General features: G+C 40.5%; 1 protein-coding gene across 1 annotated transcript in view; it reads left to right on the top strand.

Annotated features, from left to right (window-relative positions):
- The window catches only part of LOC308150154 (calcium-binding protein 5-like), a gene marked incomplete at both ends in the record, with an annotated part of 48,605 nt that extends 35,372 nt beyond the window's left edge, over positions 1–13,233 (top strand). Inside the window, 4 exons of the mRNA XM_080523015.1 lie at positions 991–1,134; positions 8,027–8,136; positions 9,175–9,322; positions 13,205–13,233. Of these exons, the coding sequence (XP_080379141.1) occupies positions 991–1,134; positions 8,027–8,136; positions 9,175–9,322; positions 13,205–13,233 (431 nt within the window). The remainder of the gene's footprint in view (positions 1–990; positions 1,135–8,026; positions 8,137–9,174; positions 9,323–13,204) is intronic.
- Positions 13,234–13,850: the final 617 nt, after the last annotated feature.

Genomic DNA, 13,850 nt, shown 5'->3' with positions numbered 1-13,850 from the left:
GTTGAAAGTAATCGAGCCTCATTACATCGGCCGCTCTCGTCCGCATTTCAGCCAGCAAGTCACACCAGCCCTTTATAAACAAGCCACACCAGCCCTTTATAAACAAGTCATACCAGCCCTTTATAAACAAGTCACACCAGCCCTTTATAAACAAGTCATACCAACCCTTTATAAACAAGTCACACCAGCCCTTTATAAACAAGTCATACCAACCCTTTATAAACAAGTCATACCAGCCCTTTATAAACAAGTCATACCAGCCCTTTATAAACAAGTCATACCAGCCCTTTATAAACAAGCCACACCAGCCCTTTATAAACAAGTCATACCAGTTGTTTTGGTTCACTTTATGTTTCCATGTTGTGTGTTTTAATGTGTTTTTCATGCTGTGTTCTTATACAGTTTTTAATGCTTTTTTATGATGTGATGTTTTGTTTTATTCATTTTATGTTTTATACTGTGTGATGTTTTGTTTTTATTCATTTTATGTTTTATACTGTGTGATGTTTTGTTTTATTCATTTTATGTTTCCATCGAGGACCACTTTGGAAATAAGTGTTTTAAATAATGCTATAGGATAGTGCCATCCTCTGGACATTACTTAGTGTCATAATGTGTAAATGATGCTATTTCTAAATGTCCTAATCAAAATCAAATCAAAATCAAAAGCCCTTTATAAACAAGTCATACTAGCCCTTTATAAACAAGCACAGACTACAGCTGTCCACAACTTACCCAAGGCATCTGCTATCGCTCTCACGACCGATGGTTGGACATCTAGGATCATTTAGTTATTTAACAGTAACTGCGCACTACATCACAATTTCTTCCCTGCTGTACCGAAAACGTACCGAACCGTGACTTAAAAACCGCGGTACGTACCAAACCAATGTTTTTGTGTACCGTTACACGCCTAATTTGCACAGCATGAAAATTGCCTGAAGATTCCCATTAACCTATCTATGGCATGCCCCCTGGTCTGTGATGTAGAGTTGCGTGAGGCCTTTACGGAGTTCGATAAGGACAAGGATGGTCTGATCAGCTGCAAAGACCTGGGGAACCTGATGAGGACCATGGGCTACATGCCGACGGAGATGGAGCTGATACAACTGAGCCAGAACATCAACATGAACAGTAAGTCACTTCCTCTGGTCTACCCATCATTAATTTGCCTAATAGTTGCAAACTATTATAAGTATTGGTCTGCTTGTCTGTAGACTGTAGACATTTATGGCACTTTTCCATTGACCAGACCGGGACGGCACGGTACGGCACACATTTGTATCCTACCCGTACAATACTTTCAGAAACGCTTCTCCATTATACACAACAGACCTGGAGCAAGCCGGGACAGTAGGAGGACTTAAGTGTCATAAGAGAACTTAACTGTCATAAGAATACGTGCCGCTATACAGACTAACAAGAATTATGTCAAGTAGTCTTTATTTATACAACATATGGATGTTATATGCCTGTTACTTGCCACTTTCATAATTGTATTTAGCCTATATAGCACAAGTCATGCATTGAATGTAACCTCAAGTGCAGCTGAACAGTATTAAGTAAACCACAATGTGTGGGTGTCCGCGTTATCGTTATCGAAAAACGCTCCCAATCTCAGACCACACGACTCCAACGATACGGCAAAACTAAATGTTGAAATAGCAGTAATACCACGTTTATTGATAAAATTACAAAGGATGGAAAGGGGGGATGGCGGGGGATTTTAGAAGGGGGATGATGAAGCGCGCTGGACTGTGGAACGGTCTAGCATAGGCACAGCACATTTTTTGGTTATGCTTGTTGTAAAGAAAAGTTCTATGATGCATAGAAATGACATTAAACTAAGATAATAAGATAAATGACATTTGCCGAGAGCGAAATCTGTTGTGGTATTTAAAAATGGCGGTTAGCGGTACGGCCCAGTGGGCAGTGGAGAAAACAAAACAAACCGGCCTCACGGGTTCTGGTACGGTACGGTAGTGGAAAAGCGTCATTATATCACAGAAGATCTTGCATGGCTCCACCAAACTGCACATTCAGGGTGGGAAGTAACTCCTCTCACTTTTCCTTGCTTAGACTTGGACTACAACCAAATAGTTTTAAGAGACACACTGAACAGAACAGAAGGAGTAACAACATAGACTGTGGCCTGGAGGTGTCTTCTGGGATGTGTAGTTCTACAGTTGAAAAAAACAAGTTGTTGAAAATAAAGTAGGTTTATTCATTTGAATGTCATGAAAAGAGACAGAAATTTAGCACCGGCTGAAAGATAGTTACTTGGTTGACACTAGATTACTCGAGATGACGGGCCCTCACTACCAACCAAAGTTAGAATTTGGTATTTTAAAGAGCTTTCATTTTGAATATAAAATATTGATGGATATAGTAATTGGTGCAACTGTTGCCATACAGGTAACAGGTAAGTAAATCAGAACACAAATCTGAAGCAATAATGACATGTAATGAAATATAAATTATACATATATGTAAGAAGGTCTATACACTGGTCATTTTCTGAAACACAAGAAAGTTCAAAATGTCTATAATTGGGTCAAATGTGTCTGTCTCCCTGCACACTTCAGTACATACAGTGGCCTGCGTAGGTAATGGGACAGGGAAGCTGTGGCTCTATACTCTTGATCAGGGGTCAGCAATTAAGTTTGGCCTCGGGCCCAAAAAAATTTGAGCCACTAGATGGCGGGCCCGAACATAATCAAAGGGTAATTTAAGTAATTGATTGTTTAAAAATGTGACACGTTCTAATGCTTTGACTTTTCTTTCGAAAAATGTACACATCGCTAGTCAACTAACACAGCTTGTTTTGTGAGCCTGCTAACAATGTAAAGTAGTGTTCTAGTTACAGTTTTTCCCAATTGCTAAAACACAAAAGCCAATTCTCTAAACCAAATGACTAGTTCTCTAAACACATTTAATAAAACTAGCTCCCATTTGCCAAAACCATAAACACATTTCACATGAAGACACAGTTCACAAAACACAATCCTCCTTTTCTCATAAATCTAAACAAATGTTGTCTTGCTAAAACACAAGTTGCAAAAAACTCTGCTCATATTCTCAAATTAAAGCTCATGTGATGCAAAATGCTTGCCACAGTCAGCAAAATTTGAACACAATGAACACACCTAGCTTCATTCATTAAACATAACGACTCCAAATGTAAGACACTTGTTGCAAATGATTGTGGTGTGTGTGTGTGTGTGTGTGTGTGTGTGTGTGTGTGTGTGTGGTATAGTTCCATAAATAAATTAAAAAAACATCACACCCTGAACATTGTTTTCAGTGAGTATTGTTGTGTGTAATGGATTCTCTGTAGTGTTTGCATTGAGTTGTGATACAGTAGTGTACATGTTACGGTACATGTGGGAATACATGTACCGTGTATGTGGTATAGTTCCATAAATAAATAAATAAACATCACACCCTGAACATTGTTTTCAGTGAGTATTGTTGTGTGTAATGGATCCTCTGTAGTGTTTGCATTGAGTTGTGATACAGTACAGTAGTGTACATGTTACGGTACATGTGGGAATACGGTACATGTGGGAAAACTAGGGTTATGGTTAGGTGCTAGGGTGCTAGGGTTAAGGTTAGGGTTAGGATTAGGGGTAGGGTTAGGGTTAGGGTTAGGGTTAGACATGCCAGCATGTACCAAGTCACCCTAGCACCTAACCCTAACCCTAGTTTTCCCACATGTACTGTATTCCCACATGTACTGTAACATACATACTGTATTTTCTGTAGATTTACATACTGTTCATATGAAACACACACACATCTATGAATGCCCAATACTCTACAGTGATATATTCTGAGAACAGATACTGTAAGGTTTCTAAAAATGTGCTTTGGCAGTTGTGAAAAAAAATAACATTCTCACACACTGAACATTGTGTTTTCAGTTGTTTTGTTGTAGTCTGTAATGATGCATATAGTGTTTACATTTTTGCAGGCTTTGAGCAGCTGTTTTGGTGGGAAAGTTTGAGTTTTGAAGAGAGAAGGTGTGGTTTTGCTTATGTAGCTTTAGAAAAGAGTGTTGTGTTTAGAGTTTTGGTAAAATGGAGGAAAGTTTTGTGAAATGTGTTTTAGCAATTGAGAAAAAGCAGTCCAATCCATTACGTTGCAGTATTTTTGCTTGACTAGCGAGTTTGTGTTGTGATTCTCAACAACGTTGAAACGTAGTTTCACCCTTTTCCATATTTTTTTATAATAAATGTGTGGACTGACGATGTAGCGCAGCCTAACTTATTCTAATAATTATTTAACATACTTTTGTTCTGATAATTATTCCCCCCTCCTCCCAGACAAGGTCACATTATTATTGGATTGGTTGTTTGCGTGTCGGGTGAAGTTAGCTAAACATTTAACCTGCTAGCTAGCAAGAGAAACATAATGTCACTCTCCAAAGGTCTAAAGAGGAAAGTTGACGGTGAAAACAGGGCATTTAAAGAGGAATGGACAGCGAGCTATACGTTCATCCTACCTGGTTTCATCAATGCAAAGCCGTTGTGAGACTCACATTTTACATGCTCACAATGTTTCCTTTCTATACATGCGAGTCGTCCTATTCGTCAATGAATGTGATAAAGACGCACGAGAGGAATCGATTGATGCATAAAAACCTTGAGAACTGCCTGCGGATTAAAGTGACGTCCATATCACCAGGCAGATATCAAGCAAATAGTGACCGATGGGAGATGCCACTTTTCACATTAAGTGAGTACCTGTCGTTATTGTATTTAATAACCTAATTGTATTTTGTATATTTTGAATGAATGGCTCATTGTAATTATTATCCCTAATAGCGTGTTTGCTCTGTCGTTTCAGGAGCGTATAGTAGGCCTATGCACCACCACCCCTCACCCTCCATGATCAAGCGGATTCTGCTTTTTGTTTGCGCCGATTTTGTTGTCAATGTTTTTCAGAAAATTAAACAGAATTTGCTTTGTTACTGTTCATATGTGTGTTGCAGTCACATATACGTAAACATTACGTTTGAATGGTTTACTGAGCTCGTGTTATTCTTTTCAAACCACACACCGCATGTCGGCTATTTCAGCACCACGCGTTGTCCACCTACTTATGATTCACCATGAGGGGTTCAGCGTCAGTGCGCTTCGCTGCCTGATTGTCTGTCCCTGTGTCATTCACTCTCAACATGGATAAAAGTACAATAAGCATTATTCAGGTGGAGGTCGATTCTCTATTCGGACATTATAGGCGCTATATGTGGGACTGTCGGTCCGATATTGTAAAAAAATAAAAATAAAAAAAATAAGTGGATTCTCAAAATAATCTGCTGGGCCAAATATTATTGGTGATGGGCCAGCAATGGCCCACGGGCCGCCTATTGCCGAACCCTGCTCTAGATGCTCAGCTTTTATTTGATGGTATTTGTGTACATATTGGATTCACCATTCAGAGATTACAACACTTTCTATACATAGTCCACCTACTTCAGGGTAGCAAAAGTGGGACAATTGGTTTGACAGGTGTTTCTTGTAAGTAAGGTGTGTTTCGTCACATCACTTGTGCAGACATAAGACAGCTGTCCATGTCTAGTATTGATTATAGCTGTCCATGTCTAGTATTGATTATAGCCTTTGCATTTGTCTTTGGAGTCTGTCAACATGACAACCAAAGAGGTGTCTATGAAAGTTAAGGAAGCCTTAGGCAGAAAAAACTAATCTGAAACAGCCAAACAGGCACATACATTTACATTGCCAAAGCATGTGAAGTGTGAAGATAAAAAAACAAAAACAAAAATAATGTAATGTACATGCTAGAATAAATAAATAGATTACATACTAGATTACAAATAAATAGATTACATACTAGAATAAATAAATGAAATAAAACTTATTTCAATTCTTATGGTGGTTTTAGCCCGTTTGATGTCCTTTTTCTATCACAGCAGCTAACAAATCTTGCTGCTGTGTTTGCACATTGCTGTACCTCACCCAGCAGCTATGGTAGCCTTTCGACATTGGTCAAGTCCTCAAAGTCTCCCTGGATGTTGGTGATCAGTGGGAAGTATGTGTCCCTGATGTCCTTGTACAGCTGGCAGGTAGTTAAGAAGTGCAGCTCTGTTTCCACCTGGTTTTGTGTGCAGTGGGTGCACAGTCTGTCTGGTCTGGGGAGCCAGGTCCGCCTGTGGCGGCCTTTCTCGATGGCCTGGTTGTGTTCACTGAGTCTGTACATAGTCAAGGATTTCCTTAGCTTTGGGTCTGTCACAGTACTCAGGTATTCTGCAACTGTGTATTTTCTGTTTAGGGCCAAATAGCATTCCAATTTGCTCTGGTTTTTGGTTGATTCTTGCCAATGTGTCAGGTAATTTTCTTTTTGTTTTCTTATAATTTGGTTTAGTCTAATAGGTGGCTCTGCTTGTGACTGTGAGAGTCCCAGAACTAGCTGGCTGAGGGGGCATCTCTCTAGAGTCTCTCTGTGGGTAAGGGCTTTGTTGTGGAGCGTGTCAGGGTGACTTTCTTTTAGGTGGTTGTAAAATGTAAACGCTCTCTTTTGAATTTTTATAATTAGTGGGTATCGTCCTAATTCTGCTCTGCATGCGTTATTTGGTGTTTTGCGTTGGATACGAAGAATGGATTTGCAGAACTCTGCATGCAGAGTCTCAATTTGGTGTTTGTCCCATTTTGTAAAATCTTGGTTGGCAGGTGGACCCCAGACCTCGCAACCATAGAGGGAAATGGGTTCTATAACGGAGTCCAATAATTTGAGCCAGATTTGAATAGGGATGTCTATTGCCTTATCTCTCAGGTCGTTCACAGCTTTGTTGAAGCTACCTGTGGTGCTGATGTTTAGGCCGAGGTAGGTATAATTCTTTGTATGTTCTAGGGCAATTGTATCTAGGAAGAATTTGAATTTGTGGTGCTGGAGGCTGGATCTTTTTTGGAAAATCGTAATTTTCGTCTTAGTGAGATTCACTGTCAAGGCCCAGGTCTGGGAGAATTGGTATAGAATGTCAAGGTGCTGTTGTAGCCCTTCTTTGGTTGGGGACAGCAGCACCAGGTCATCAGCAAACAGTAGACATTTGACTTCTGTGTCTACTAGGGGGATGCCAGGTGCTGCAGACTGCCCTAATGTTTTTGCCAAACTATTGATATAGATGTTGAAGAGGGTTGGACTCAAGCTAAATCCCTGTCTAATCCCCGGCTTTGGGAAAATAAGTCTGTGTGGTTTTGCCAATCTTAACAGCACACTTGTTGTTAGTGTACATTGACTTTATGATGTCGTAAGTTTTTCCTCCAACACCATTTTCCAACAGTGTGAATAGCAGACCCTTGTGCCAAATTGAATCAAAGGCTTTTTTGAAATCTATGAAACAGGCAAATAGTTTGCTTTTGTTTTTGCTTATTAAGGTTGTCAATTAGGGTGCTGAGGGTGAATATATGGTCTGTTGTACGATACTTTGGTAAAAAGCCACATTTGGGATTTGCATAGGACATTGTTTACAGTGAGGTAATGTAGGAGTCTGTGGTTGATGATCATACAGAGGATTTTCCCAAGGTTGCTGTTGACACAGATCCCACGGTAGTTATTTGGATCAGATTTATCTCCACTTTTGTGGAGCGGCGTTATCAATCCTTGGTTCCAAATATTGGGGAAGATCCCAGAGCTAAGGACAATGTTGAAGAGTTTTAATATAGCCAATTGGAATTTGACGTCTGTGAATTTTAGCATTTCATTTAGGATGCCATCGACACCACAGGCCTTCTTGGTTTCGAGTGAATTTATTTTGTCCTGTACTTCCTTTAGTGTAATTGGAGAGTCTAGCGGGTTCTGGTAGTCTTTTATGGCTGACTCTAAACTTTGTAGTTTATCTTGTATGTGTCTTTGCTGTGTCTCTCTCTCTCTCAGTACATTGTGATGTGTGTGACCACGGTGTTCTCTCTCTCTCTCAGTACATTGTGATGTGTGTGACCATGGTGTTCTCTCTCTCTCTCAGTACATCGTGATGTGTGTGACCACGGTGTTCTCTCTCTCTCAGTGGGAGGCAGCGTGGACTTTGATGACTTTGTGGATCTGATGGCCCCTAAGCTGCTAGCTGAGACTGCAGGGATGATCGGCCTAAAAGAGCTGAAAGAAGCTTTTAAAGAGGTGAGTCGTAACACACTCTTTCACATACACACACGCACACACACACACACACACACACACACACACACACACACACACACACACACACACACACGCACACAGTCTCATTGTTTTTGTGTTAAGTTTGATAATAACAGTTTTATACAATAGTGTATATGGTGTGCTTCTGTGTGTGTATGTCTGTGTTTAACACAACAAGCAACAAAGTCTCTTTTCACATTTATTTGTTTAATAATTGAAATTCAAATGTGTAACGCCTCTTCTTCTCATGACATTTCCTCAATAATAGTTTATTACATGTTGGTGCTTATTACATTTGTTTTACTCAAACCATAATTTAGCTCTCATGCTACTACGACCACTACAGCAGCCTACAGATGTGTCTGATTGATAAGGGCACAACATTTGCTCAACGATTCAACGATTGCCTATAAACCAGGAGACAACATAGAAAATAAATATGTATGTTTTGAATGTGATTTGCATGGTGTAACATAATGTCTGAGTACTTTGCTAATGTCTGTGGACGTCGGTGGATTTGTGTAAAGGAGAGAAGATGTTGTGTTCACCTTTCTTTTTTTCTTTTTTTTGCAAATGACTGGTGTATAGTCCTCATTGTAAATAGTTATAATCATATTTGATTATACCATTATTGTTTCAGATGTGTGTTCTATTTTACTTGCTATGTTGGATTCAATATGTAAGCTCTTTAAAATTCAACATGTGATATTATAATGATTCTTCAGTCCTGACCAAGCGCAACCAGTTCATTGCTTTGCATGGTATTGATCTAATTCAATGATTACAGTGTTACACTAAGGTCAATACATGAAGGGCCCAGGGTTTCTAGTGTTAAAGATAAGAACATTGCAAAAATGGGCTAATATACAGTAACATGCACAGATTATACAGTGGATTGTTTAGATATTCTTTCTCTGTGTCTTACTTTGATGTGGACAATTATCTCTCCACCCTCTACATCTTGTATTGTACCTGTGTGATACTTACTGTACTTCTCTCTCTTCCCTTCCAATGAAGTTTGATATGGACGGCGATGGTTCAATTACCATCGATGAGCTGAGGCTTGCCATGTCCAAGCTGTTGGGTGAGCAGACCAACAGCAAAGAGATCGAGGCAGTGGTCAAGGAGGCAGACAACAACGGTGATGGCACTGTCGACTTTGAAGGTGAGGGGGATGAAACACTCACATGTTTGAAGGTGAGAGAGATGAAACACTCACATGTTTGAAGGTGAGGGAACTGAAACACTCACATGTTTGAAGTTGAGGGAACTGAAACACTCACATGTTTGAAGGTGAGGGGGATGAAACACTCACATGTTTGAAGGTGAGAGAGATGAAACACTCACATGTTTGAAGGTGAGGGAACTGAAACACTCACATGTTTGAAGTTGAGGGAACTGAAACACTCACATGTTTGAAGGTGAGGGGGATGAAACACTCACATGTTTGAAGGTGAGAGAGATGAAACACTCACATGTTTGAAGGTGAGGGAACTGAAACACTCACATGTTTGAAGGTGAGAGAGATGAAACACTCACATGTTTGAAGGTGAGGGAACTGAAACACTCACATGTTTGAAGGTGAGAGAGATGAAACACTCACATGTTTGAAGGTGAGGGAACTGAAACACTCACATGTTTGAAGGTGAGAGAGATGAAACACTCACATGTTTGAAGTTGAGGGAACTGAAACACTCACATGTTTGAAGGTGAGGGAACTGAAACACTCACATGTTTGAAGTTGAGGGAACTGAAACACTCACATGTTTGAAGGTGAGGGGGATGAAACACTCACATGTTTGAAGGTGAGGGGGATGAAACACTCACATGTTTGAAGGTGAGAGAGATGAAACACTCACATGTTTGAAGTTGAGGGAACTGAAACACTCACATGTTTGAAGGTGAGGGAACTGAAACACTCACATGTTTGAAGGTGAGGGAACTGAAACACTCACATGTTTGAAGGTGAGGGGGATGAAACACTCACATGTTTGAAGGTGAGGGAACTGAAACACTCACATGTTTGAAGGTGAGGGAACTGAAACACTCACATGTTTGAAGTTGAGGGAACTGAAACACTCACATGTTTGAAGGTGAGGGGGATGAAACACTCACATGTTTGAAGGTGAGGGAACTGAAACACTCACATGTTTGAAGGTGAGGGAACTGAAACACTCACATGTTTGAAGGTGAGGGGGATGAAACACTCACATGTTTGAAGGTGAGGGAACTGAAACACTCACATGTTTGAAGTTGAGGGAACTGAAACACTCACATGTTTGAAGGTGAGGGAACTGAAACACTCACATGTTTGAAGTTGAGGGAACTGAAACACTCACATGATTGAAGGTGAGGGAACTGAAACACTCACATGTTTGAAGGTGAGGGAACTGAAACACTCACATGTTTGAAGGTGAGGGAACTGAAACACTCACATGTTTGAAGGTGAGAGAGATGAGACACTCACATGTTTGAAGGTGAGGGAACTGAAACACTCACATGTTTGAAGGTGAGGGGGATGAAACACTCACATTTTTGAAGGTGAGGGAACTGAAACACTCACATGTTTGAAGGTGAGGGAACTGAAACACTCACATGTTTGAAGTTGAGGGAACTGAAACACTCACATGTTTGAAGGTGAGGGGGATGAAACACTCACATGTTTGAAGGTGAGGGGGATGAAACACTCACATGTTTTAAGGTGAGAGAGATGAGACACTCACATGTTTGAAGGTGAGGGAACTGAAACACTCACATGTTTGAAGTTGAGGGAACTGAAACACTCACATGTTTGAAGGTGAGGGGGATGAAACACTCACATGTTTGAAGGTGAGGGGGATGAAACACTCACATGTTTGAAGGTGAGGGGGATGAAACACTCACATGTTTGAAGGTGAGGGAACTGAAACACTCACATGTTTGAAGGTGAGGGAACTGAAACACTCACATGTTTGAAGGTGAGGTGGATGAAACACTCACATGTTTGAAGTTGAGGGAACTGAAACACTCACATGTTTGAAGGTGAGGGGGATGAAACACTCACATGTTTGAAGGTGAGGGAACTGAAACACTCACATGTTTGAAGGTGAGGGGGATGAAACACTCACATGTTTGAAGGTGAGGGAACTGAAACACTCACATGTTTGAAGTTGAGGGAACTGAAACACTCACATGTTTGAAGGTGAGGGAACTGAAACACTCACATGTTTGAAGGTGAGGGGGATGAGACACTCACATGTTTGAAGGTGAGGGAACTGAAACACTCACATGTTTGAAGGTGAGAGAGATGAAACACTCACATGTTTGAAGGTGAGGGGGATGAAACACTCACATGTTTGAAGGTGAGGGAACTGAAACACTCACATGTTTGAAGGTGAGAGAGATGAGACACTCACATGTTTGAAGGTGAGAGATGAAACACTCACATGTTTGAAGGTGAGGGAACTGAAACACTCACATGTTTGAAGGTGAGAGAGATGAAACACTCACATGTTTGAAGGTGAGGGAACTGAAACACTCACATGTTTGAAGGTGAAGGGGATGAAACACTCACATGTTTGAAGGTGAGGGAACTGAAACACTCACATGTTTGAAGGTGAGGGGGATGAAACACTCACATGTTTGAAGGTGAGGGAACTGAAACACTCACATGTTTGAAGTTGAGGGAACTGAAACACTCACATGTTTGAAGGTGAGGGAACTGAAACACTCACATGTTTGAAGGTGAGGGAACTGAAACACTCACATGTTTCAAGGTGAGGGGGATGAAACACTCACATGTTTGAAGGTGAGAGAGATGAGACACTTACATGTTTGAAGGTGAGGGAACTGAAACACTCACATGTTTGAAGGTGAGAGAGATTAAACACTCACATGTTTGAAGGTGAGGGAACTGAAACACTCACATGTTTGAAGGTGAGAGAGATGAAACACTCACATGTTTGAAGGTGAGGGGGATGAAACACTCACATGTTTGAAGGTGAGGGAACTGAAACACTCACATGTTTGAAGGTGAGGGGGATGAAACACTCACATGTTTGAAGGTGAGGGAACTGAAACACTCACATGTTTGAAGGTGAGAGAGATGAAACACTCACATGTTTGAAGGTGAGGGGGATGAAACACTCACATGTTTGAAGGTGAGAGAGATGAAACACTCACATGGCATTTGAATGAGTTGGTGGTCATCCTGGTCAGTGGAGAGTCATTTTCACCCTCTGCTGGTCTGTAGCTTTGTCGTCCCCATTGTCTGCTGATTGACCTTGTTCTTATGAACCGCCATCTTTGACATTGGATGGAAGCAACCTGACGCTCACTGTATCCCTCTGCCAGTAAAGCCAGAATTGAACCCTTCTTTTCCTCACTCAAAACCTTTCGTTTCAACTATTTTGGCATGGTCAATATTTCCTTTTGGATTTCCTTTTGAGGTACTACTAGCACTGTTTCTACCATCCAGCTGGTCCTATTGCAAGAGGACAGTGATGAGCACAGCAGAAGTTTTCATACTTTTCCCTTAAATAAAGAATCGGTTCAGGTGATCACCTAATCAGTACCAAACTAAGCGGAATGAGGTGTGTGTTGGAATTCAGCACTATATGTACATATATACTGTATATGTACAACTCTGGAAAAACATTAATTAAGAGACCACTCCAAATATTTCTTGTCAGCATCTCTACATGTATTGCAGCCATTCCATTCAAGTGTCAAAGTGAATTTCAACACAGGCACACTTTTAGTGATGTCTAAGAACTGGCATATGTAAGTTTTCACACTTTGAGTGCCACCACAGATGGTAGCAAAGTGCAAAACTGTTGTACAGTTGCACCTTTAACTTTGCTGAACGCAGCATAATTTTTTTGCGGAATTAAATTGGTGCAATACAAACTAACGAGAAATATTTCCCCCCGTTATACTGTACTCTTGGAATGAGACTGTAGAAGTGTAAAACAACTAAGTGAGGCATGACTAAATGCAGCAACAAAAGTAGAATCCTTTTTTTTTCTCTTTCTAACACCATAACCATCTTTCTTCCTGTATCTTGCAGAGTTTGTAAAAATGATGTCACGGGAATAAAAGAGCAGAAGATGAGAGAGTGCAAGAATATGAAGAGATTGAAAGAGTGGAGGGGATACAATTCTATAGAAAGGAATCAACTACAGTTATGGTCATATGCTCATAATCACACAGGGTTGACATGTACTGTACACAATGTGCAGGTGTCTGTTCAGTGTACATTATGTGCCCCTTTGATCTGTAGGTGTGTAACTATCATCTGTGTTTTTGACCCTGTTTTGTCCTTTGAAACTCCCCATACACACATTTATATTATTGGTAACATGGAAGTCCACTGTATATGTTGAATGCAAACATTATTTAAATACTATTATCTGTGAAACGTGTACTGTATGCTTGAAATGGGATCATATTGGAATAAAGAAAATACAATTCTGACATTGTTTTTGCATTGGGCTGCCAAGACCACTATGCCAACCATTCTTTGAACCATACAGACAATACATGTGCATGCATTTGTTGGATTACGGGCGATGACGTCACTTAGCGCTTAAGCATACATAAGAGTAAATCCAAGCAGATGATAGAACTGGACCATGATCTCTGTGTGTGTGTGTGTGTGTGTGTGTGTGTGTGTGTGTGTGTGTGTGTGTGTGTGTGCATGTGTGTGTGTGTGT

The sequence above is a fragment of the Nansenia antarctica genome (assembly GCF_963989245.1).
Source record: "Nansenia antarctica genome assembly, chromosome: 2".
Taxonomy (NCBI): Eukaryota; Metazoa; Chordata; class Actinopteri; order Argentiniformes; family Microstomatidae; genus Nansenia; species Nansenia antarctica.
The sequence above is the reverse complement of the archived record's forward strand: the minus strand, read 5'-3'. Positions and strand labels throughout refer to the sequence as shown.